Source organism: Mirounga leonina, unplaced genomic scaffold (genome assembly GCF_011800145.1).
Source record: "Mirounga leonina isolate KUSES-001 unplaced genomic scaffold, KU_Mleo_1.0 Mir_151, whole genome shotgun sequence".
NCBI classification, from domain to species: Eukaryota; Metazoa; Chordata; class Mammalia; order Carnivora; family Phocidae; genus Mirounga; species Mirounga leonina.
This window is the reverse complement of record NW_023270377.1, coordinates 92,356,787-92,384,253: the sequence shown is the minus strand read 5'-3', so window position 1 is coordinate 92,384,253 and position 27,467 is coordinate 92,356,787. Positions and strand designations below refer to the sequence as shown.

General features: G+C 38.2%; 1 protein-coding gene and 1 long non-coding RNA gene across 2 annotated transcripts in view; one reads left to right on the top strand and one right to left on the bottom strand.

Annotated features, from left to right (window-relative positions):
- Positions 1-7,510: 7,510 nt before the first annotated feature.
- LOC118012507 lies at positions 7,511-24,421 on the top strand. The gene is made up of 3 exons (XR_004679730.1): positions 7,511-7,533; positions 22,446-22,539; positions 24,178-24,421. It is a non-coding gene; the product is annotated as an uncharacterized LOC118012507 (long non-coding RNA).
- ZRANB3 (zinc finger RANBP2-type containing 3) overlaps positions 21,140-27,467 on the bottom strand; it is a 303,113-nt gene continuing 296,785 nt past the window's right edge. Inside the window, exons 20-21 of the mRNA XM_035008146.1 lie at positions 24,416-24,547; positions 21,140-22,359 (exon numbers count right to left, since the gene is read on the bottom strand). Of these exons, the coding sequence (XP_034864037.1) occupies positions 22,261-22,359; positions 24,416-24,547 (231 nt within the window). The 3' untranslated portion in view covers positions 21,140-22,260. The remainder of the gene's footprint in view (positions 22,360-24,415; positions 24,548-27,467) is intronic.

The window sequence follows — 27,467 nt, the reverse complement described above, 5'->3', positions numbered from 1 at the left end:
GCCTTCTGGAAAAGCAAGGAACAGAAGGGCCTTCAGTAAAGGATAGAAGGTAAACCAAACCAAACTTCACCTCCCAAATCTCATTTTTTTGGAGCTGGGCGTCTAGAGCTGCCATTGCCACATGGGGCTACTGAGCAAGTGAAATGTGTCTCGTGCAGCTGGGAAATGGGATTTTACGTTCTGCTTAATTGTGACTGAGGTTAAACCGTAAAACAAAAGCAATGTGGAGTATTTTTTTCTTAAACGTGTTATTGTTGTGGCGGTACAACACTTCACTTTAACCCTTGAAAATTACCATCTGAGTTGGTATTTCCTTTGAGTATAAAACACACACTTTTTTTTTTTAAGATTTTATTTATTTGAGAGAGCGAGAATGAGAGAGAGAAAGAGTACATGAGAGGGGGGAGGGTCAGAGGGAGAAGCAGACTCCCTGCCGGGCAGGGAGCCCGATGCGGGACTCGATCCCGGGACTCCAGGATCATGACCTGAGCCGAAGGCAGTCGTTTAACCAACTGAGCCACCCAGGCGCCCCAAAACACACAATTTTGAAGATAGTAAAAAAATTTTTATGTTGATTACATTGAATTATCATATTTTTGATACACTGGGTTAAATATTGTTAAAGGTTCTATGTGTTTCTTTTTGCTTTTAAAAGTGGTTACTATAACATTTTAAAGTACAGACGTGGCATGACATCAGGGAAGATGGTGAAGTAGGAAGAACCGGGAATCCATCTCGCTACCTAGATAATTGTACCAGCACAGTCTGTCTGATGTAACTACTTTAGAGCTCTGCAGACTATTCAAAGACTTGAAACTTCCAGGGCAAGTCTTGGACAGTAAATTGTGGTTAATTTTGGTCAATTACAGCTTTTAGCACATTAGTGGCTACGTATCCCCCATTCCCACTGCCAAGGTAGGCAGCCATGCCCATGTACCTGGCAGCTTGTGCACAGCTTGTGGGAGCCAGGGTGAGTAATAAGGACTTTGTCCTCCAGATACCAGCGATGTGTGTTCTGATGATTGCTTGTGATTACAGAGGTGTAGACACAGAGGTGAGCACTCATTGTTCCAACCCCACCATCTAAAGTGGTTTCCAGGGGATTTAAAGACTCAGTTATTTTTCTTTCCCCATTCATTTTCCCCTTTCTCCCTTGTTGGCAGCTAGACATTTAAGGACTAGGTCATTCAAAAGCAATTGCATAGACAGGGAATTTACAAAGTCACTGTGTATACCTGGGGAAAGTGCAGGCTTAGAAAAGACCTGGGAAGATCTTTTTTTTAATTTTTTCATTTCTTTTTTGACGGAGAGAGACAGCAAGAGAGGGAACACAAGCAGGGGGAGTGGGAGAGGGAGAAGCAGGCTTCCTGCTGAGCAGGGAGCCTGATGCGGGGCTTGATCCCAGGACTCTGGGATCATGACCTGAGCCAAAGGCAGATGCTTAACGACTGAGCCACCCAGGAGCCCCAAGACCTGGGAAGATCTTAAGTTTATGTTTCTCTAGGCACAGAGATACTATATAGTAACAACCACAAAATCAGCAAACCTTGGGGCAGGTGGAAAAGCTGATTTCCAGAGTTAACACAGTATAAGATTTAAATGTCCAGGTTTTGGGGCACCTGGCTGGCTGAGTCAGTAGAACATGTGACTCTTGATCTCAGGGTTGTGAGTTCGAGCCCCTTGTTGGGTGTAGATATTACTTAAAAATAAAATCTTAAATAAATGTTTGGTTTTCAACAAAAAATCCTAAGACAAAGAAAAAAAGAACTATGAACAATTCAAAGTAACAAAATTTAACAACAGAAACCATCCCCGAGAAAGCCCAGAGGTGGATGTACTACACAGAGACCACAACTATCTTATAGATGCTCAAAGAACTATAGGAAGATGAGGACACAGTTGAGAAAATGATCTGTTAATAATATGGGAATATCAATAAAGAGATAGGTAACATAACTGAAAAGAAACTCTGGGGCTGAAAAGTACAATAACTGAAAGAAAAAATCTAGAGGGATTCAAAAGTAGATTTGAGCTGGAAAAAGAATCCGCAAACTTGAGGAAAATATGAGTGATATGATTGAGCTGAGGAACTGGAAGAAAAGTAAATAGAGCCTATGGATATGTGGGGTACCATAAAGCAGACCAACATATGTACTGTGGTCTCATGAGAACAGAGAAAAGGGCCAGGAGATTATCTGAAGAAATAATGGCCCCAAACCTCAAATTTGATGAAAGACATGAATATTAATACCCAAGAAGCTCAATGAACTCCAAATAGAATAACTCAAAGAGGCCCACATTCAGACACATTCAATCAAACTGTCAAAAACCAATTTTGGTTTTTGAGAGAATGTTGAAAGCATCAAGAGAGAAGTGACTCATCACATGTAAGGGATCTCAATAAGATTATAAACAGATTTTTCATCATAAACAGTGGAAGACAGAAGACAGTGGGTTGATATATTTAAAGTGCTGCCTGACAAAAACATCTTGTCAACCAAGAAACCAAACTGTGTAAGCTGTCCTTCAAAAATGAGGGAGAGGAGCACCTGGGTGGTGCAGCTGGTTAAGCATCCAACTCTTGGTTTCTGCTCAGGTTGTGATCTCAGGGTCATGAGATCAAGCCGCATGTCAGGCTCAGTGCAGAGTCTGCTTAAGTTTCTCTCTCCCTCTCCCTCTGATCCTCCCCTCCATGGTCTCTCTTTCAAATAAATAAATCTTTAAAAAAATGAGGAAGAAATTAAGACACCCTCAGATAAACATAAGCTGAAGGAGCTCGTTACCACTAGAACTGCCCCACAAGAAATTCTAAAAGGAGTCCTTCAGGTTGAAATGAAGGATACTAGAAAGTAACTCAAAGTCATATGAAGGAATAAATATTTCCAATAAAAATAAATACATGGGAAAATATAAAAGCTGGTAAATTGTAACTTTGGTATGTAACACCACTTTTTCTACATGAATTAAAAGATTAATACATAGAATAATTCTTAGTCTATATTCTTGGACACACAGTGCATAAAGATGTAATTTTGTAACATAAGGGGCTGGGGATGGAACTGTATAAAAGTGTTTTTTTATGTTATTGAAGTTAAGCTGTTATAGAGTCAAATTAGAGTGTTATAACCTTAGGATATAAAATGTGATCCTTAGGTAGCCACAAGGGAAATAGTTACAGAATATACCCAAAAGGAAGGGAGAAAGGAATTAAAATGTCTCACTAGAGGGGTGCCTGGATGGCTCAGTTGGTTGAGTGTCTGACTCAATCTCAGCTCAGGTCTTGATCTCAGGGTCGTGAGTTCAAGCCCCACGTTGGGTGTAAAGCCTAATTAAAAAAAAAAAAAAAAGTCTCACTAGAACAAATCAACTGAACACAAAAGAATACAGTAATGCAAGAATGAGGAACAAAAAAGCTATAAGGCATATAGAAAAGGCATAACAAAATGTCAGAAGTCCTTCCCCATCATTAATTACTGTAAATGTAAGTGGATCAAAATCTTCAATCAAAAGAGATTGGTGGAAAGGATAAAAAAAAAAAATCAAATTTACAGTGTTTTCAGGAGACTCACTTTAGATCCAAAGACACATAGGTTGAAAGTGAAATGACAAAAAAGGATATTTATTATAGCTAGTAACCAAAGATAGCAGGGGTGGCCATACTAATACCTAATACAAATAGTGTCACAGAAAATTAATATTATTTAAGTCAAAAATGGTTACAGGAGACAAAGAAGGATATTATATATTAATAAAAGTTTCAGTAAATCAATAAGATATATCAATTATAAACATTATTAACATGAAGCAAAATGACTGAATTGAAGGGAAAAATAGACAGTTTTAATAGTTGGAGACTTCAATATCCGATTCTCCACAGTAGATAGAACAACCAGGTAGAAGATGAGTATGGAAAGAGAAGACTCATTTACTTTGTTAGGAGAAATAAAAAAAATACTGTAAAGCAACTAGATCTAACAGAAAAATATGTTCCACCAGACATTAACAGAATACACATCCTTTTCAACTGCACATGGAATATTCTTCAGGATAGGTTATAAATTAGGCTACAGATCAAATCTTAATATATTTAAAAAGATGAATGTCCCACAGAGTATCTTCTCTGACCACAATGTGATAAAGTTACAAATTATTAATAGATGGAACACTAGAAAACTCAAAAAATTATGGAAATTAAATAACACACTCTTAAGCAGCCACAGGGTCGAAGAAGAAATCACAAGGGAAATTAGGAAATACTTAAAGATTGAAAATAACATAACCTGTCAGAACTTATGGGAATCCCACAAAAGTAGTGCTAAGAGGTCAATTTATAGCTCTAAATGCTTACATAAAAAAGGAAGAAATTTCTCAAGTCAACAACCTAACTTAATACCTTAAGGAACTAGAAGAGGAAGAACAAATAAAAACCAAAGCTAGCAGAAGAAAGGAAATAATAAATATTAGAGCAGAGATTTTAAAAAAATAGGGAAATAGAGGAAAAAACAACAAAACTTAGAATTGGTTATTCAAAAAATCAATGGAATTAATAAACTTTTAGGTAGGTGGACTAAGAAAAAAGAAGACTCAAATTACTGAATGAACATGAAGGTGGGTTCATTCACTACTGATTCTACAGTGATAAAAAGAGTATATAAGAGCACACAGTGAGTAATTGTATACCAACAAACTGGATAATCGAGATGAAATGGGCAAATTGTTAGAGACAGAAAATCTACCAAGTCTAGAGCATGAAACTCTTGATCTCAGGTTAATAGGTTTGAGCCCCACATTGGTTGCAGAGATTACTTAAAAAATAAAATCTTAAAAAAAAAAAAATCTACCAAGATTGAATGAAGAGAAAGAAAATCTGAATGGATCTATATAACTAGGAAAGAGATGAAATCTGTAATTAAAAACTTCCTGACAAAGAAAAACCTTGAACCTGATGCTTTCATTGATAAATTCTACCCAATAGTTATAGAACTGATACCAGTCCTTATCAGACAATTCCAAAAAATTGAAGAGGAAGGAACACTTACTCATTCTATGAAACCACCTCTGTCCTGACACCAAAGCCAGACAATGACACTAAAAGAAAACTACCGACCAATATCCCTTATGAACATCGAGGCAAAATTCTCAACAAAATGCTAGCAAACCAAATGCAGCCACATGTTAAGAGGACTATACACCATGACCAAGTGGAATTTATCCCTGAAATGCTAGGATGGTTCAACATACAAAAAAATCAATCAGTGTAATTCACCATATTAACAGAATGAAGGACCAAAACTATATGATCATTTCAATTGATGCAGAAAAAGTATTTGACAAACTTTAGCACCCTTTCATGATAAGAACACTTCAACAGATTCAGAATAAAAGGAAACCACCTCAACATCATAAAGGCCATATATAGAAAAGCCTACACCTAACGTCCATTCATGGTGAAAGTGAAGGCTTTCCTTCCAATTCACATTCCCAATTTTAGCACATCTATTCAACACAGTCCTAGAAGCTCTGGCCAGAATAAGTAGGCAAAAAAAAAGAAATAAAGGGCATCTGTATTGGAAAGGAAAAAAGTAAAATGATCTATTTGCAGATGACATGATGTTATATGTAAAAAAATCCCTAAAGATTACACACACACACAAATGAAGAACTTACTTCACTTAGCATAATACACTCTAGCTCCATCCATGTCATTGCAAATGGCAAGATTTCATTCTGTTTTATGACTGAAGCAAAATAAGTCAGAGAAAGACAAATACCATATGATTTCACTCATATGTGGAGTTTAAGAAACAGAACAAATGAGTAATGGAAAAAAGAGAGGGGGCAAACCAGCAAACAGACTCTTAGCTATAGAGAACAAACTGATCGTTACCAGAGGGGAGGTGGGTGGGGGGATGGGTATCATAGGTGATGGGGATTAAGGAGGGCACTTGTGATGAGCACTGGAAGATGTATGGAGGTGTTGAATCACTATACTGTACACCTGAAACTGATATAACACTGTACATTTACTAACTGGAATTTAAAACTTAAAAAAACTGAAGAACTAATAAATGAATACAGCAAAAATGCAGAATAAAAAATCAGCCTGTAAAAATCAGTTACATTTCTACACACTAACAATGAACAATCTGGAAAGGAAATTAAGAAAATCCCATTTGTAATAGCATCAAAAATAATACGTAAGAATTAGCCAAGGGAAAAGAAGATTTGTAAACTAAAATATTTAAACATGGTTGAAAGAAATTAAAGAAGACAAGCAAATGGAAAGACATTTTGTGTTCATGAGCTGTAAAAGTTAATGTTGTTATGATGTCAGGACTACCTAAAGTGAGTCATACTTACCTAGCAGCTCTCTAGGCATGGGGGAACAAAATGGTTTCCAGAGATGCACATGGGGTAAGAATCCATTTCAGAGTGGCAGATGGCTTCCAGAGCCCAAGGGGAATTCAGGAACTAGTAAATACATTTCCAGGGTTCAGGGACGGATAACATTCATTAGGAACTACTTTTGTCATTGTGTACATAAGACAGCACACAGTGATGAGACATGATACACTGAGGCCTCACACCTCAGATTCTGCTAAAAGGGGAAATATTTGGCCTCTCTGCTCCCTTAGTCCTTCCTCCCTGATGGAGACGGAGTGACTTATGCCTTTGGAGAATTTAGGAGAAGGTATAGAGCATAAAAGTGCCTGCCTCTTCTCCTCTCTCTGATCAGCCTGTCTGTAAGACTAGGGCTTTCTGCTCTACCACTTTTTTTTTTTTTTTTAAGATTTTATTTATTTATTTGACAGAGAGAGCACAAGTGGGGGTGGGGGGGTGGGGGGCTGGGGGGGGCAGCAGGCAGAGTGAGAGGGAAAAGCAGGCTCCCTGCTGAGCAGAGAGCCTTGACACGGGACTTGATCCCAGGAGCCTGGGATCATGACCTGAGCCGAAGGCAGATGCTTAACCGACCGAGCCACCCAGGTGCCCCTCTGCTCTACCATTTTTATGTGCTGAGGAAATAGACCCTGAAGATAGGCCTACAGATGCTTCTCTTGTCCCCAAGATGAGGCCAAGTGGCTGTGGGGCAGGGTTTCAGGGAGTTGTGCTTGCCCTCCAAAATATATGAGGCTCCTACTTTCCTGCAAGGGGGCTGCCCTGGGTACCAACCAAACAGGAGGCCACAACTATCAGCTTGACTGGCAAGCAGATTCATGCATGGTCCCCAGTTCTACTTTATTAGCCTCAAAACTGATATTTTGAATTCTATCAGTCTGACTCCTGTGCCTCATTTCTCAACCAGTTCCCAATTTGATGTGGCGGAGAGGTATTAATAATTATCCTCCCCAAAGCTAATGGCAGCTTTTAAAACAAAAACAGAATAATAGCATACTGATGTTTCATGCTTTATTTATTTTATTCATTATTATTTTTTATTTTAATTACAGTATAGTTTACCTACAGTGTTATATTTGTTTCAGGTGTAAAATACAGTGATTCACCCATTCCATATATTACTTAGTGCTCATCAAGGTAAGTGTACTCTTAATTCCCTTCACCTATTTCACCCATCCCCCACCCACATTCCCTCTGGTAACCATCTGTTTGTTCTCTATACTTAAGAGTCTGTTTTTTGGTTTATCTCTTTTTTCCCCATTTTGTTGATTTTGTTTCTTAAATTCCACATATGAGTGAAATCATATGGTATTTGCCTTTCTCTGACTGACTTATTCTGTTTAGCATTAGACTCTCTAGATCCATCCATGTCATAGCAAATGACAAGATTCCATTCTTTTTAAGTAATTTTCCATTTTATATATATATGTGTGTGTGTATATATATATTCATTTCAGGGAATGGAGACTTAGGTTGCTTCCATTAAGTTGGCTGTTGTAAATAATGCTGCAATAAACATGGGGTTGCACGTATCCCTTCAAATTAATGTTTTTTATATTCTTTAGGTAAATACCCAGTAGTGTGATTACTGGATCATAGGGTAGTTCTGTTTTTAATGTTTGAGGAACCTCCATACTGTTCTTCACAGTGGCTACAACAGTTTGCATTCCCACCAACAGTGCAAGAGGTTCCTTTTTCTTCACATCCTTGTTAAAACTTGTTTCTTGTGTTTTTGATTTTAGCCATTCAGACAGGTGTGAGGTGATATCTCATTGTGGTTTTGATTTGCATTTCCCTGATCATGAGTGATGTTAAGCATCTTTTTCATGTGTCTGTTGGCCATCTGTTTGTTCGTATCTTCCCATTTTTAAAATTGGATTGTTTTTTGGTATAGAGTTGTATAAGTTCTTTATATATTTTGGATACTAATCCTTTATCAGAGATGTGATTTGCTAGTATCTTCTCCCATTCAGTAGGTCATCTTTTGGTTTTGTTGACTGTTTCCTTTGTTGTGCAGAAGCTTTTTATTTTGATGGAGTCCCAGTGGTTTCATGCCTTTTAAAATATCCATTTGATGAAGTCTGAAGCTAGAGTTAAGACATGGTTCTTCAAGGGAGTATTCTATGGAAAGCAGGTAAAACATTTTGCAGGTGAACTGCAGTAGTCTGGCTCTACAGCTGAGAAGATTGGGCTTCTTCTTTTTTTGGTGATAATGTTGAAGTTCTACTGTCAGCAAAATTCCATTACATAGTATAGTGTTACCAGTTATAGACACCATGTTATAGATTACATGCTCAGATTTTCTTTATCTTATAACTGAAAGTTTGTACCCTTTTAGGAAACTTTCCCTATTTCCTCCACCTCCCTGTCCATGGTAATTATTTTTCAACACTCTGTTTATAAGAGTTAGACTTTTAAAAATTATTTTGTTTTTTTAGACTCCACATACGAGTGATACTATGCAGTATTTGTCTTTCTTTGGCTTATTTCACTTAGCACAGTGCCCTCCAAGTTCATGTTGTTGCAAATGGCAGGATTTCTTTTTTCTTCATTGAGGTATAATTGGAATATAACATCATATAAGTTTCAGGTATACATTGTAATTTGACCTCTGTACTCATTACAAAGTCTAGTTACCATCCATCATGATTCATCTGACCCCTTTGCACATTTCTCCTACCCTCTAAATCCCCTTACCTCTGGTAATCAACAATCTACTCTGTGTCTATGTCTTTGCTTTTATTTTGTTTCTTTGTTTTGTGTTGTTTGAGATTCCACGTATGAGTGACACTGTACTGTTTTTTTCTCTTTCCCCTTCTGACTTATTTAACATCATACCCTCAAGGCCCAACCATGTTGTTGCAAATGGTCAGATATCACTCTTTTTTTATAGCTGAGTAATATTCCATTGTATATATACACCATACCATCTTTATGCATTTATCCATCAATGGACATTTTAGGTTGTTTCCATATCTTGGTTATCGTAAATAATGCTGCTCTGAATATTGGAATACATCTTTTTGAATTAATGTTTTCATATTCTTTGGATAAATACCCAGAAGTGGAGAGCTGGATCATATGGTAGTCCATTGTTAATGTTTAGAGGAATCTCCATATTGTTTTCCATAGTGGCTATACCAATTTACATTCCTGTCTACAGAGTATGAGGGTTCTCTTCTTACATAGTCTCACCAATATTTGTCGTTTCTTGTCTTTTTGATGAGAGCCGATCTAATTTTTGTGAAGTAATATCTCATTGTGGCTTTAATTTGCATTTCCCTAACAATTAGTGATGTTGAGCATCTTTTCATGTGTCTCTTGGTCACCTGAATGTCTTCTTTGGAAAAATGTCTATTCAGATCCTCTGTCCATTTTTCTAAATAAGTTGTTTGGTTTTTTGTTTTTGTTTTTGTTTTTTTTTGTTAAGCTGTATGAGCTCTCTTTTTAGTTTGGATATTAATCCCTTGTTGGATATTTGATTTGCAAATAACATCTTCCATTCTGCAGGTTGCCTTTTCAGTTTGATGATGGTTTCCTTGGCTGCACAGAAACATTTTGCTTTAATGTGGTCCCATTTATTTATTTTTGCTTTTGTTTCCCTTGCCTTTGGCGTCAGATCCAGAAAAACATCACTAAGAATGAGGTCAAGGATCTAACCACATGTGTTTTCTTCTAGGAATTTTCTGGTTTCAGGTCTTGCATTCAAGTCTTTAATCCATTTTGAGCTAATTTTTGTGTTTGGTAGAGGATAGTGGTTTAGTTCTATTCTTTTATATGTAGCTGTCCAGTTTCCCCAGCAACATTTATTGAAGAGATTGTCCTTTCTACATTGTATATTCTACTTTGTCATAAATTAATTATGTTTATATGTGTGGGTATATTTATTTATGGGGTATCACTTCTGTTCAGCTGATTTGTGTGTCTTTTTTATACCAATACCATATTGTTTTGATTATTATACCTTTGTAATATAGTTTCAAGTTAGGGTGTGTGATACCTCCATGTTGTTCTTGTTTCTCAAGATTGCTTTGGCTATTGGGGATCTTTTATGGTTCCCCACGAATTCTTGATTGATTTGTTCTGTGAAAAATGCTACTGGAATTTTTACAGGGATTGCTTTGGGTAGTATAGACATTTTAACAATATTGATTCTTCCAATCCATGAGTACAGAATATCTTTCAATTTATTTGTTCCTTCTTCTTCAGTATCTTATAGTTTTCAGTGTATAGGTTTTTCACCTCCTTGGTTAAATTTATTGCTATGTATTTTATTCTTTTTGATGAAATTGGACATGTGATCATTTCCTTAATTTCTCTTTCTGATAGTAGGTTATTATTGTTTAGAAACACCACTGATTTCTGTATAATGATTTTGTATCCTGCAACTTTACTGAATTCATTCATTAGTTATAACAGTATTTTAGTGGAGTCTTTAGGGTTTTCTATTTAGAGTATCATGTCATCTACAAATACTGACAGTTTTACTTCTTCCTTTCTAATTTGGATGACTTTTCTTTTTCTTATCTAATCACTGTAGCTAGGAATTAAAATATGTTGCATAAAAGTGGCAAGAGTAAGCATCCTTGTCTCATTCCTGATCTTAGAGGAAAATCTTTCAGCTTTCACCAATGAGTATAAAGTTAGCTGTGGTTTTGTCTCATATAGCCTTTCTTATATTGAGGTATATTCCCTCTGTCCCCATGTTCTTGAATTTTTATCATAAATGAATGTTGAATTTTGTTAAATGCTTTTTCTGCATCTGTTGAGATGATCATATGATTTTTGTCCTTCATTTGGTTAATGTGGTGTGTAATGTCAAAAAATTTGCAGATGTTGAACCTGCCTTGCATCCTTGGAATAAATCCCACTGAATCATGGTGTATAGTCCTTTTAATATATTGTTCAATTCTTTTTGCTAATATTTTGTTGAGTATTTTTGCATTAATGTTCATTAAGAATATTGGCATGTAATTTTCTTTTTTTTTTTTTGGTGTTGTTTTTCTCTGGTTTTAATATCAGGGTAATGCTTGCCTCATAAAATGAGTTGGAGAGCATTCCCGCCTCTCCTCTTTGTTGTTTGGATGACTTGGAGAAGGACAGCTATTGAATCTTCTTTGTTTGGTAGCATTCACCAGTGAAGCCATGTGGTCCTGGACTATTGTTTTTTGGGGCAGGTTTTTGATTACTTACTCAATTTCATTACTAGTAATCAGTCTATTCAAATGTTCTATTTCTTCATGATTTAGTCTTAGAAGATTGCATGTTTCTGGGAATTTTTCCCTTTCTTTTAGGTTGTCCAGTTTGATGGTATGTAATTGTTCATAGTAGTCTCTTATGATCCTTTGTATTTTGTGGTATTAGTTATAACTTCTCCTCTTTCATTTCTGATTTTATTTGACCCCTCCTTTTTTGTGTTGGTTACTATAGGTAAAGGTTTGTGAATTTTGTTTATCTTTACAAAGAACCATCTCTTAGTTTCATTGATATTTTCTGTTTTTTAAGAGTTATTTATTTTAGAGAGAGAGAGAGTATGAGCAGGGGGAGGGGCAGAGGGAGAAGGAGAAAGAGCAGATGCCTCACTAAGCATGGATCCCGAAGCGGGGATTGACGCCAAGACCCTGAGGTCATGACCAAAGCCGAAATCAAGGGTCAGAGGCCCAACTGACTGAGCCACCCAGGTGCCCCTTCATTGATATTTTCTATTTTTTTTTAAGTTTCTATTTTATTTGTTTCCACTCTGATCTTTAATTCTTTCTTTCTACTACTTTAAGTTTTATTTGTTCTTATTTTTCAAGTTCCTTTTTGTGTACAGTTAGATTTTTTTTATTTTTTGAAATTTTTCTTGCTTCTTCAGGTAAGACTGTATTGCTATGAACTTCCCTCTTAGATCTGCTTTTGCTACACCCCATAGATTTTGGCATGTCCTATTTCTGTTTTAAATTGTCATTATTTAAAAAGAAATTCTTTGATTTTTTTTCAATGACTCACTGGTTGTTCAGTAGTGTGTTGTTTAATCTCCACATTTTGGTGTTTTTTTCCAATTTTATTTTTGTACTTGATTGGTTTCATACCATTATGGTCAGAAAAGATGGTGCTTATGATTTCAATCTTCCTAAATTTATTGCAGTGTTTCTTTGTGGCCTAATATGGGATCCCTCCTGGAGAATGTTCCATGTACACTTGAGAAGAATGTGTATTCTGCTGCTTTTGGATGGACTGGTTTGTATATATCTGTTAAGTACATTTGTTCTTATGTGCCATTTATGGTTGATATTTCCTTACTGATTTTCTGTCTGGGTAATTTATTCACTCATGTAAGTGGGATGTTAACATCCCCTACTATTTTTACATTGTTGTCAATTTTTCTTTTGGGTATGTTAATTTTTGCTTGATATATTTTGGTGATCCTATGGGGTGTGTGTATGTGTGTGTATAAACAATGTATCTTCTTGATGGATTGACCTCTTTATCATTATGAAATGCCCTTCTTTGTCTTTATTACAGTCTTTGTTTTAAAGTCTATTTTGTCTGATATGAGTATAGCTGCATGAGCTTTCTTTTCATTTCCATTTGCATGGAATATCTTTCTCCATCTCTTCACTTTCAGCCTTAATGTCTGTCTTCTGAAGTCTCTTTTAGGCAGCATATTGATAGGTCTTGTATTTTTTTTTTTTTTTAAGATTTTATTTTTTTTTTAGAGAGTGAGCGAGAGAGAAACAGCATGAGAAGGGAGAGGGTCAGAGGGAGAAGCAGGCTCCCCACTGAGCCGGGAGCCCGATGTGGGACTTGATCCCAGGACCCTGGGATCATGACCTGAGCCGAAGGCAGACGCTTAACCATCTGAGCCACCCAGGCGCCCCAGGTCTTGTATTTTTATTCACTGAGCCATTCTGTGTCTTTTGATTGGAGAGTTTAATCCATTTACATTTAAAAGAATTATTGGTAAGTATGTACCTATTGCCAGTTTGTGAAGTGCCATTTTGTTTTTGTTTTCTGGCTTTTTAATAGTTCTTCACTCTCCCTTTTTTTTCTTTCTTGCCTTGTGGTTTGATGGCTTTCTTTAGTGTGCTGTGATGTTTAGAATCTTCATTTTCTTTTGTGCATTTACCTATGAGTTTTTGCCTGTGGTTACTGTGAGTCTCACACAGGATCCTATGTATATAACAGTTGGTTTTATTCTTTAGCAACTGAAGTTTGAATACATTCCAAACCATTATATTTTTACTCAGTCACTCCAATGATTCATATTTTTGATGTCACATTTTACATATTTTTATTTTATGTACCCCCAATTATTGTAGTTTAAATTTACTACTCTTGGTTTTAACATTCACACTTGCTTTATAAGTGATTGATCCATTGCCTTTACTATATATTTATTTTTTCCAGTGAGATTTTTACTTTTGTATGTTTTGTATTTCTTTTCAGCTCAAAGAATTCCCTGTAACATTTCTTGTAAGGCCAGTTTAGTGGCGATAAACCCCTTCAGCTTTTGCTTTTCTGGAAAACTTTTTTTTTTTAAGTAGGCTCCACGCCTGGCATGGAGCCCAACATGAGGCTTGAACTCAGGACTCCACGATCAAGACCTGAGCTGAGATGAAGAGTTGGATGCTTAACTGACTGAGCCACCCAAGCACCCCTGGAAAACTCTTGATCTCTCCTTCATTTCTGAATAACCATGCTGGGTTAGAGTTCTTGATTGGACATTTTTTCCTTTCAGCACTTTGACTATGTCATGCCACTCTCTTCTGGCCTCCAAGTTTTTGTTGAGAAATACGCTGATACGTGATAAGTTGTTTTCCTCTTGCTGCTTTTCAGATTGTCTTTACCTTTTGCTGTTACAATTATGTGTCTTGGTGCGGATCTCTTGGGGTTCATTTTATTTGGGAGTCTTTGGACTTCCTGGACCTGGATGCCTGTTTCATTCCCCAAATTAGGAAACTTTTCAGCTTTCTTCAAAAATTTTTTTGGTCCATTCTCTCTTCTCCCTCTGGGAACCCTATAATGTGAATATGTATTCTACTTGATGTTGTCCTAATGTTCCCATAAAGAATCTTCCTTTTTAAAAAATTATTTTTCTTTTTGCTGCTCTGTCCAGTCTGATTTCCATTGCTTTTTCTTCCAGTTTGCCAATCAGTTCTTCTGCTTCATCCAGTCTGTTGTTGAACCCCTCTAGTTTGGGTATTATATTCTTTAGCTCTGTAACTTACGTGTGTACATTTCTTATATTTCTGTCTTGAAGATTTCATGGTGTTCATTCATTTTTCTCCTGAGTTTAGTGAACAGCTTTTATGCCCATTCCTTTGAAGTCTTTATCAGGTAGATTGCTTATCTCCATTTCGTTAATGTATTTTTCTGAGGTTTTGTCTTGTTTCTTTCATTTGGATCATCTTCCCCTGCCTCCTAATTGTGTCTGGCTCTCTGCATTTATTTCTATATATTCAGGGAAGCAGTTCTGTCTTCCAGACTTGGAAGGGTTACTCATTGGAAGACTGGGGATGTGTTGCATTCTGTTGTTTGTGTAATACCCTGGGGTGGAAGCCTGCCAAGCTCTGGTCTCTCTTGAATATTTGAGTCCTGTGGAGCCCAGAGATACAACCCCACCCTGCACCCTGAGCCATTGCCAGATGCTCAAGGAGTATTGCCTGTGCAGAGTGTGTTCACTTTTTGGGTCTTGCCAGCTGTAGGTCATGGTGGATAAGCACCAGACTGGGGAGTGTTTATCCACTGGATATGGCAAGGCAGGGGCCACCATGGAGTTGTGTGGGGCTTGGATAAGACTTCTACTGGATCTGGTGGGCTGGGGGCCCTAATGGATGAGCACTGTTGTGGTTGGAGTCCACTTGTCAGATCTCACAGGGTGGAGGCATGGTGGATAAGCATTGGGCTGGGTCTGGTAGGGCAGGGCTGCAGGACATTGGGGGACCACATTAAGGAGGAAGTGGCACTAATGAGGAAGATTATGAGCACCAAAATTGGCACTGTCCAGCACAGGGCTAGCAAGGAAGGAGAGAAAATTAAAATTCACCTGTCAGCACCTCTCTCTGCAGAGATCTATAGTCAACCCCCCACCCTTCTGGTATACTCCCTAAGACTAATAAATGAACTTCCCTCACACAGAGCCCAGCTTCTCAAACTACTGCTTCTGCACTGGGACTTGTAGCAAGGGAGTCTGTGTGTCAGCCCTTGAAAAGCAGAATCTCAGTTTCCTATAGTCTTCTGGCTCTCCTGGATGTTAGCTCTGCTGATTTCAATGGCAGTTGTTTTGGGGGCTTTTCTTTTCAGTGCAAGTCCCATGGGTGGGGTGTCTGATGTGGAGCTCAAACCCCTTGTTCCTCAGAGAGGACCTGTGAGTTTGTGATATCCCTCCCTCTTGTGGGTTGATGTGCTGGAGGTAGGATTCCTGGCAAGAGCACTTCTCTGCCCCTCCCACCAGTTTGTAGGTGGGTTTCTCTCTTTTTTCTGCCCTGTGTTGTAGAACAGCTGTTCTGTAAGTCTTTAGAGATCTTTTTCAGAGAATTAGTCTATATGTATCTGTAACTTTGGTGTGTCCATGGGAGGAGGTGAGCTCAGGATATCTTCCTATGCTGCCATCTTGGAACCCCACCAAGATTTCTGTCTTTTTAAAAACTGAATAATATTGATTGTAGACACCTACTACACTTTCTTTAGCCATTCATCTGTCAACAGACACTTAGGTTGTTTCCATACCTTGACTATTGTGAATAAAGCTGCAAGGAATGTGTACAGATACCTCTTTGAGATAGTGGTTTCATTCACTTTGGGTATATATGGAGTAGTGTGATTGTGGTCTCATATGGTAGTTCTGTGTTAAATTTCTTGAGGAAGCAACACATTATTTTTTCTTTTTTTTTTTTTCAAGAAAAAAAGATTTTATTTATTTGACAGAGAGAGACACAGCGAGAAAGGGAATACAAGTAGGGGGAGTGGGAGAGGGAGAAGCAGGCTTCCCGCTGAGCCGGGAGCTGGATGTGGGGCTTGATCCCAGGACCCTGGGATGATGACCTGAGCCAAAGGCAGCCACTTAACTGACTGAGCCACCCAGGCGCCCCCAACACATTTTCCATAGTGGAAATTTACCAATTTACATCCCCACCAGTAGTGCCGAAGGGTTTCTTTTTCTCCATATCTTCACCAGCATTTATTATCTCTTGTCTTGATAGTAGTCAGTCTGACCAGTGCAAGGTGGTATCTCATTGTGGTCTTGATTTGCATTTCCTTGATGATTAGTGATACTGGCCATTTTATGCATTCTTTAGAAAAATGTCTATTCAGGTCCTTTGCCCATTTTTAAATTGGGTTTTTTTACTATTAAGTTGTATGAGTTCCTTACATATTTTGGATATTAACCTCTTATTATGTTTGCAAATATTTTCTTTCTTTGTGGAGGTTGTCTTTTCATTTTGCTTATAGTTTCCTTACTTTATAGAAGCTTTTAAGTTTAATATAGTCCCACCTGTTTATTTTTGCTTTTGTTGCTATTGATGTCAAATCCAAAAGACTGCAGCCAAGACTGCTGTCAAGGGGCTCACTCTACTTTTTTGGAAGTATAGTTGACACACTATATTAGTTTGAACTGTACAACATAGTGATTCATCAGTTCAATACATTATTCAGTGTACACAACAGTAAGTGTAGTCACTTTCATTATACAAAATTATTACATTATTATTGACAGTATTCCCTGTGCTGTATTTTCCATCTCTGTAACTTATTGTAAGTGGAAAACACCCTCACCTGTTTTGCCTCTCTCTTCCCCTTAGGCAGCCATCAGTTAGTTCTTTGTATTTAAGAGTCTGTTTCTGCTTTTGTTTTTTTTTAGCTTTCACATATAAATGAAAATATATGGTGTTTGTCTTTTTTCTGACTTATTTCATGTAGCATAATGTCTTCTATGTCCATCCATATTGTCAGGAATGGTAAAGTTTCATTCTTCTTTTATGTCTGAGTAATATTCCATTATGTGTGTGTGTGTGTGTGTGTGTATGTATATATATATATATATATATATTTTTTTTTTTTTTTTTAAGATTTATTTGACAGAGAGAGAGGGCAAGCACGACCAGGGGGGCAGCAGGCAGAGGGAGAAGCAGGCTCCCTGCTGAGCAGGGAGCCTGATGTGGGGCTCGATCCCAGGACCCTGGGACCATGACGTGAGCTGAAGGCAGATGCTTAACAACTGAGCCACCCAGGCGCCCCTATATATATCTTCTTTATCCATTCATATACTGATGGCTACTTGGGCTGCTTCCATATCTTGGCTATTGTAAATAATGCAGTAAACATAGGGGTACATATATCTTTTCAAATTCGTGTTTTCATTTTCTTTGGGTAAACACCCAGCACTGGAATCACTGAATCATATATTATTTCCATTTTTAATTTTCCAAAAAACCTCCATACAGTTTTCCCTAGAGAATGTACCAATTTGCCTTCTCACCAACAGAGCATGAAGTTCCTTTTTCTCTACATCCTTGTCAACACTTGTTATTTTGTGTGTTTTTTATATTAGCCATTTGATTTGCTTTTCCTTGATGATTAGTAATGAGCATCTTTTCATATATCTATTTGCCATCTGTATTTTCTTTGGAAAAATATCTATTCAAGTAATCAAGTAATTTTTTTATTGGATTATCATTCTTTTGATGTTGAGTTATAGGAGTTGTTTATATATTTTGGATATTAACCCCTATAGGATAGGTTATCTGCAAATATTGTCCCATTCTATAGTTTGCCTTTTAGTTTTGTTGATGATTTACTTTGCTGTGCAGAAGCTTTTTTATTTTGATGTAGTCCCACTAGTTTACTTTTGCTTTTGTTTCTCTTGCCTTAGGAGACAGATCTAGAAAAATGTTGCTATGGCTAATGTCAAAGAAATAACAGCCTGTGTTCTCTTCTAGGAATTTAATGGTTTCAGATCTCTCATTTCAGTCTTTAATCCATTATGAGTTATTTTTGTGTATGGTATAAGAAAGTGGTCCAGTTTCCCCAACACCATTTATTAAAGAGACTGCCTTTTCCTCATTGCACATTCTTGCCTCCTTTGTCGTAGATTAATTGACCATATATGTGTAGGTTTATTTCTGGGCTCTCTGTTCTGTTGATTTATGTGTCTATTTCTGTGTCAGTACCATATTGTTTTGATTACTAGAGCTTTGTAGTATATCTTGAAATGTGGAATTGTGATACTTCCATCTTTCATCCACTCTTCTCTCAAGTCTGACAAGCATCTTTTTGACCATTACTTTTAACTCCTTATCATAGACTGGTGATCACCATTTCAATTAGTTTTTTCCTCAAGTTTTGTCTCATTTTTTTTGTTTGGAGGATATTCCTGTCTTCATTTTGTTTTACTTTCTTTTCACTTAGGCAAAACAGCTACCTCTCCCATTCTGGATGACAGGACTTGTATAGGAATATCCCTGGTGTAGACTGTATGTCTCGTGGTTTTGGCTGGCTGGTTAGAGCTGTGGCCTGAGAATTCCTTGGGCAGCCTACCCTAGGGCCACTCTGGTAAGATGGCTGGAGATGAAGCAGGCATGGACAGGTGCTCCATAAAGGGGTGCCCTGGTGGGGTAGCTGGAACTGAAGTGGGCATGGGTTGGGTGGTCCCAGGGCATTCTGTGCTTGGAGAATCCTGGAGGGATGGTTCCAGCTGTAGTGGGTGTGGCCTCACACAGGGGGTGCCCTGGTGAGTTGGCTGCAGCTAAAACAGTTGGAGGCCTGGGGTGTCTTGGAGTGTTTTGTGCCTGTATTATCTTGGTAAGTTGGCTGCAGCTGGAATGGGCACACTAAAGGAATGACCGGGTGTGCACTGTGTTGGGCTCACCTTGGTGGGACAACTGGAGGTTGGGCAGGCATGTGTGTAGGGGCTGCCTTGGGGAGATGTCAGGCTGGTGTGGGCTAGGGCCCTGGTGTTTGCTAATGCAGCAGGCTGGCTAGAGTGCTGGGACCTTGAGCCCATCTGTGCCATCAAGGTGAAGGATGAATGTAAACAATGGTACTCACTAGCACCTCTGAGTCTGGAGAAAGTTCCAGCAGTTCCTTCACTGTTGAATGCTCTAGGGTTGGTTCACTGGTAGTGTAGTTGCCTTTTGAACTGCTGCTTTTTTCCATGCCCCAGCATGGGTGAATCTGTGCATGAGTCCCTCTGTGCCATCCCTTCCCACTGCAGTTTACCTCAGCGTTGGGTTTCCTGTTGTTACCGTGTCTCTGTTTCTCCTGCTATTCTCTATGTGGTCTCTCTATCCTCTGTTGTACAGAAGCTGTTCAATCAGTCCTCAGTTCTTCTTTAGGAGGAACTGCTCTATATGTAGGTATAGATTTGGTGTGTCTATGGAAAGAGGTAAGTTAAAGGTCTTCCTAGCCGCCATCTCGGACCTAAATCTTCCCTGTTTTCTTTGAGGAGTTCTATTGTTTCGTCTTTATTCAATTTTGAATTGATTTGTGTATATGCTACAAAGTAGGGGGTCCAGTTTCATTCTTTTGCATGTGGCTGTCCAGTTTTCCCATCACCATTTATTGAAGAGACTATCCTTTCTCCATTACATATTCTTGGCTTGTTTGTTGAAAATCAGTTGACTCTCTCTCTCTAAAATAAAATAAATAAATTAGGAAAGGGGGGCACACCTGAATGTCTCAGTTGGTTAAGTGGCTGATTCTTGGTTTCGGCTCAGGTTTGTGAGATCCAGCCTGGTGTCGGGCTTTGAGCTGGAAGTCTGCTTGAGGATTCTCTCTCTTTCTGCCCTTCCCCTTGTGCTCTGTCTCTAAAATAAAATAAATAAATCTTTAAAAAAAAAATCAGTTGAAGATACAGGCATAGTTTTATTGGGCTCTCTATGCTCTTCTATTGATCTATGGGTTTGTTTTTAGCTATGCCATAATGTTTTGATTACTATAGCTTTGTAATATAGTTTGAAGCTGGAAGCCTGATTCCTCCAGCTTTGCTCTTCTCTCTCAAGATTGCTTTGCTATTTTGAGTTTTGTGGTTCCAAGCAAATTTTAGAATTTCTTTTTCTATTTCCATGGAAGATGCCACTGGAATATTGATAGGGATTATACTGCATCTATAGATTTCTTTGGGTAGTATGTACTTTCTTAGAATATAAATTTTTCCCATCCATGAATATGGAATATCTTTCCATTTGTATCTTTTTCAGTTTTTTTTTTCATCAAAGTCTGATAGTTTCAGTGTACATATCTTTCACCTCTTTAGCTAAATGTATTCCTAAGTAAGTATTTTATTCTTTTTGATGCTTTTATGGTATTTTTATTTGGTTTGGGATTTTGAAATCTGGCACATGGGTCATTTAATCTCAAACATCATTCCTTTATTATATCTGGGAACTTTATTCCTAGAACTGCCACCTTAGTTTAATCTAAAGCGGTAACTGCCACTGACACCTGAACTACTTACTTAGACCTCAGTCTCACTTGCAAGCACCCCATGCTGGAGGAAAAGCAGCCTGCTGGTTTCTCAGCTCTCAGCTGATTTCTCAGCTCTCAGCCGTGAGGAATCCTAGGTAACCCTGGCAATGAGGCAGAAAACTGCAAAGAGCCTGGCCAGCAAAGCAGAAAGGAGGCAAAAGAAAGCCTGGCCTAATTTATAAAATAAACAACACTATTTGATCTCATGCAATAAGATAGTTATAAACCTTAAGAACTCTGGAAGGATAATTCATGATTGGATAGTCTTTCTAAAAACAAGTCCTCTACACATTGTAGAGCATCAGTTACTAATGAAAATTGTAAAGTGCTCAAATAAATAAATGAAATTTATATCCAAACAGTGTTTACAAATAGGCCTTTCGTGAATGTAATTCTTGCTTGGACCTGTATTTTGTGTAGTTCTCTTTCCTCTCATGACTTTGACATTTTGCAGGACTGTACCCTGGTTTTCATTGTCATGCTTTTATTTTTGAATGTCAGTGACATATTATCATTGTATTTTTTAAACCTTTATCTCCATCTGATCATGCTTTAGTATAAGTGTTTTATCATCCTCATTCCTTTTTAAAGAGGTACCAGGAATACACTTCTAATAAGACCGGGATTTTAAAAACAAAATGATAACCAGGAGACAAAGGGCGCTTGGACTGTGAGCCTAGTTTTATGCATTAACATAAACTAACTAACTGAAAAATGAAGTTTAAGTAAGTGACATTTTACATTTTATGTTTTCAGTTTTAAATAGTTTTAACAATTACTTGCTATCTAGAACCCCAAATTGTCTATCAACACCATAGGTCCAATTAGCTTATTTTCAGAAGCATCTTTTCAATAAAAACAATCTGCTAAGGAATAAAACAAATAGGGCGACACTCAAAATGTGTACCCGAAGCCCATTTTGGAGGCAGTCAGAGAACAAGAGTCTCTCTTGCATACTAACCAGGAAGGTCATGCTTGACCCCGAATTCCTGAATGATTTGCCTCCGAAATTTCCCTTGCAGTTTTCCAGTGTTCTGCATCTCCACACAGCAGTTCAGAAGCAATACTGAGCATTTTCCAAGTAACTGAGAGTATATTTTTCAAATACAGTCTATACATAATACCATGATTAAGGTACTGCAGGGGGAAATGAAAGCTTAACAAAACCTTACTGAAACATAATTGAGAGCCTGCCTGAAATCAAGAAGATCACAGAAATATTTAGTATTGTATCTCAGTTTGTGTTAAGTACTTTCAAAAGGTATTGGACACTAAAAGCATATAATATGAGAGAAAGTTGAATTCTTGATTTTTTGCTCTCAAAATGTTCACTCAATCTGAGAAACATGAAAAAAAAGGTTTCAGTTCCTCCACATGTAAACCATTTGTCATCCACTCAAAAATTTTTATACTTCATTTCTTCACCAAAAATCTTGTGATGTCTGATCCATGCTTTGATGCTAGAGATTGTCTTCTCCCCTGGCTTCTTTCCTTAGCTTGCCTGGTAGTTCTCTAAAAGTTAAAAAATACACAAATGTACACCTGTTAGGAAAATAGTACTGGTTTCAGAATCTCAAAAACTTTTTGTATTTCTTTAGTCTGGAAAAATCTACATTATCACCACGCCCACTTCCCAGTGTTTTGCCCTCAAAGGGGACACCACGCCACAAGCAGAGGACCCCAGTAGCTCTGGTAAGTGCCCTGAGGTCCTACGTTCACTTAGGACCAGATGCTTTGGGGAATGACTTACTCCCCAGTGAGACTGTGAATGCCTCATTCTGGGACTACAGTAGGCCCTGATTCTCCTCATCTAAGGGAGGGCATACATGAGGTGTCTCGCGATTTCTCATAGTGCAGTGCATGCAAGGCCTACCAGCTTCCTATTCTGTGGGCTCAGAAGCCATTCCCAAGCCAATGCAGAAAAACAAAATGAGGTAGATCAAAACTGAATTCTTCTGCTATTTCCACAAATAGAATTTCTCATGAGAATCTAAAAAAGTGATTACAGAAGGGGTGGATTTTCTTTTTGTTATATCTTAATTCTCTTATAGGTCTTGAATGTGCTAGTAATTTTCACAGCAGAGAAATCAGATGACTTTTTTTCCCAGTTGAAGTTCATGTATGTGTGAAGTTATCCAGGTAGAAGGGGTGGGGAGAGAAAAGAGGATTAAAACTAAAAATAAAAAACCCTATTACAGGATCCCATTTATGTAAGAATTATATTTGTGAAGAAACTGAGGAACCTAAAATATTAAAATAAGGCTAAGAGTGCTTATACAATATGAACACTGGCAAAGGATCTGAACAGGTTTTGAAAGTGTAAATACCACTGATGAGCATTTTTAAAAACCTCAGTATCTCTGGTAAACAAAATAGTGGCAGGCCCTTCTCCTGGCACATGAACACTGATGAGCTCAGTTAAATGGGCACTCTCGTCCCCTGCGGGGAGAGGAGCAGAACACTGTCCTTTGGAAAACTGCTTGGAGATAAATTCCTACGGTCAAACACTTGACTCTGTGATTTTACATCTGAGGATCTATCTTAAGGAACAACTTCAAAATGGAAAGAACAGTATGTAAACAGGAAATGAAAACCACTTCAATGTTCATTAGTATGGGAATGGCTAAATAAACTATAGCAGACATAAACTCAATAATGTGTAGCTATTTGGGATGATAAATATGAATGCTTATCATGGGAATATGGGAAAATACTTAAATCCTGCCACAACTGGAAAAAAAGTTAGATCCAAAGTTGCATATTGAATGTATGCTTCTTTCTTTTTCTTTTTTTTTTTTAGATTTTATTTATTTATTTGACACAGAGAGAGAGAGATCACAAGTAGGCAGACAGGTAGGCAGAGGGAGAGGGAGAAGTAGGCTCCTTGCTAAGCAGGGAGCCCAATGCAGGGCTTGATCCCAGGACCCTGGGATCATGACCTGAGCCAAAGGCAGACGCTTAAGTGACTGAGCCACCCAGGTGCCCCTGTATGTTTCTTTCTAAGAAAATTTTAATCAGTAGATCCTTTTGCTAGATGGCCTGTTAAAAATTCATCCTAGTTGGTAAATAATGTCATATTTTTCCCTCCTGTTTTAAGCAACAGGTAACTGCTCAAAAATGTGCCAAGGATAACAGATTTTGCACTTTGGCCAAGAGTGTAATGTCTGCATGTTGAACGGAGTTGGTCCTAGAAGGAATTTATTAATGTTCTCTGACATGTCAGGACAGCCTTAGCTGCAAATGCAAACACACGTCACTGCTCCAGTTCACCAATCTTCTAGGTTGATGGGTCTCTTCAACACTGTGTAAGTTACATTCATTTTCTTCTAGGTGGTGGTGACAATCTCCTGTCCTAGAATGAATGCAAAGGAAAGCAGCTTCTCTTCTGTCTGGGACTGAGAACTTACAACAGCCTCGAGAGGAAACTCAGGTGATAAAGGGAATAAAGGCATCTTGGAACCCAGACAAGGGATACAGATTCATCCACTCTGTCTCCCACACCTGTAAACACACTTTTCTATTTGCTGGCCCAGGAAGAAGTCACATGGGTCTGTAGAGCCTCACTCACCTCTCTGTGACACACTGTGCACAGCGTCTGCAGGTTGTCCAGAGAGCACTGTCCTCCTCCACCCGACACGGGCTTGATGTGGTCCACCTGCCAGAAATGCCCTTCTCCTGGGTTTCTTATCATTTCATTAAGCTGCAGTAAGAACACAAGATCAGCACTTCTCACCATACACTGTGGGAACTGTTGGTTTTGCCTCATGCAATCATGTTTATACAGCAAAATCACAGCGAAAAACACATTAGGATGGCTTTTTATAGCTTTTATTGTGAGTAGGAAAAAGCCTCTAGGTTAGCAATTTGAAAGCAATAAAATATGTTTCTGAAAAAGTTCTTTTTCCCTTACCTAACCCATTTTGAAAAAATTATAAGCAAGTATAAAATACCAAGACTCCTGACAGATCAGGGAAAATTACTTGCTTCTGCACCTTTGAGCTAGTTTAGATAGTCATTAAAAGAAAACTGTGAAAAGAGTAAGATCAGATTAGAAAAAAACTTCTGAATATTACGGAGTCAAATAATCTTTAGTTATTGACCTAAATTCATTTGTTATTATAAACAGTGAAAAATTAATATTAACAGCTGTCAGCCAGAACTTTTACACCATTCACTGGGGAGCCTCTCCAGTCCAGTTCCATGGACTGGAAGGAAGTTTCCACAACAGATCTCTATCACTGGTGTATCTGGAATAAACAAAGTTGTCCATGTAAAGCAGCACTATTTAGGCCAGCTCACATATATACACTTTATATTTTATCTGTGATGACCTACCTTAAAATGGAATGTATTTTAACATTTTGCCTGAGGCAGTAAAACCAGCTCAGCATTGTAGTTTTTTCAATATGATAAAGATGAGCACAAAGCTTGGTCTTGGACAAGGACGAAATTAAAATCGGCTGCGTGCTGCTGGCAGGGAAACCTGTGTCATGGTTCTAAAGCACTTAGACACACGGAGGCAGAGGGACCCCAGCCCCAGAGGAGCCCCAAGAAGCAGCAAGCTGGAGCGGTAAACTCTGTCCAGCTGAGGCCGGCATTGTTAGAAGCAGTTACAAATGGCAGTCTTGTGCATCAAGCACATGACGTGTTCTTAGGGAAAGAGATCCATTTTGTCTGCTTTTTGTAACCAATTCTTTTGCTCTCAACAGTCTCTCCTCGGATGGAGTCTAATCCAGATGTGCTTCTTTATTCCTCCTAGTAATTCCCTGGCCAATCACCTGGGGTCAGTGTTCAGCATCCTAAATTTAACTCTTAAAACAATCACTCCCTCTCTGACTGATCCTCCCCAGTATGAGCCGTACGGTGCTCCCTAGCCTAGGAGCACTTCTGTTTTAGTAGTACACTCCGTAATAACTTCTGCGTTCCTGGACAGGCTGCTTTCACGATGTCCTTGAGTCCTTTCATTGCTTGTCTTCTGGAAGACTCGGCTCTGAGGCAGCAGACACTGACTGCTATCTGGCTGACACCCCTGGGATGGGTGCAGTGTGTCCCTCACCAGTTAGACAAAAGGATATTTCAGGAACTCTGGTTATCATGAAGGAAATAGTTTATTTCCCTAGCTCTCAAAGACGCACTAATTCATCTTTGCAGAAATGCTTAATTAATTCTGTCATAATTCGGTGATACTAGGTGAATAAAAATGATTTGACCAACTGGCAGAAATTTATCCATTATTTTAGTGGGGAGAGAATGGCTCAGGAGTGATTTTTTAAAATTAAGCACACTACAAAATTATACATTTTGCTCTAGTTTGAAACTTAGAACTGATTAGATCACAACATTAGAAACCAGTTGAGTTTCTAATGTGAAATAAAAGTGAATCCTGGTGATTGTTTTCTAAGAATAATTTGTCTGTAAATTGCTCTGCTAAAATTATATTTTACAATGGGATGAACAAATATTTTCTTCACATTGTAATGAACTACATTTTGGGAGTTATCTGTTTGCCTCTTGTCATTCAATCCTAACATCATGAAAAGTGGAACAACCAGACCATAGGTACTTCTTGATGGGATGTATCATCTGTTAAGCTCTCTTCCCAAAATAATTTAATCAGAATCTAATTAAGCCACTATATCTTATAACTATTATTCTGGAATCAGGGGGATAGGGAAACATGTCAAATAATACCATGAGGATAGAGGAAGACAAATCCATAATGTAGGAAATCCTACCAGCAAATGATCCAGTTTCTTGAACAATCAATGGTGTAAAAAAGGAAGGAGGTGATATTACAGATTAACTGGAACATAAAAGGTATAATGAACAAATGCAGTGTGTGGGTCATATTGTGATCCTAATTTGAACAAAGCAACTGCAAAAAGGCATTTTTGAGATAATCTGGGAAACTAAGCCTGGATTTATTAAGGAATCATAATTGTGTTGAGTGTAATAATGGGTACTGGGGTATAGGATTATATTTTAGAAAGCGACAGAAAGAAAGAAGGAGGGTGGGAGGAAATCTCTGTGAGAAGTACATAATGAAAGTATTTTTTAAAATATTTTTATTTATTTGACAGGGTGAGTGAGCACAAGCAGGGGGAGCAGGAGAGGGAGAAGCCACCCAGGCACCCCCATAATGAGAGTATTTCAAGAGGAAATGAGGGGCACCTGGCTGGCTTAGTTGGTAGAGCATGCGACTTGATCTCAGGGTCATGAGTTCAGGCGCCACGATGGATGTAGAGATTACTTAAAAAAGGGGGGGGAGTGCCTGGGTGGCTCAGTCATTAAGCATCTGCCTTTGGCTCAGGTCATGATCCCAGAGTCCTGGGATCGAGCCCCACATTGGGCTCCCTGCTCAGCGGGAGGCCTGCTTCTCCCTCTTCCCCTGCTTGTGTTCCCTCTCTTGCTGTCTCTCTCCCTGTCAAGTAAATAAATAAATCTTAAAAAAAAAGGAAATGAAATGAAATGTCTGGAATTTGCTTTAAAATAATTCCAGGAAAAAAAAGGATTGAGGTGAGGGACAAATGAAAATGAAGGCAAAATGTTGATAACTGTTCAAGTTGGGTGATGGGTCTATGGGTTGATTATTCTACTTCTGTATGTATATTTTCAAAAAC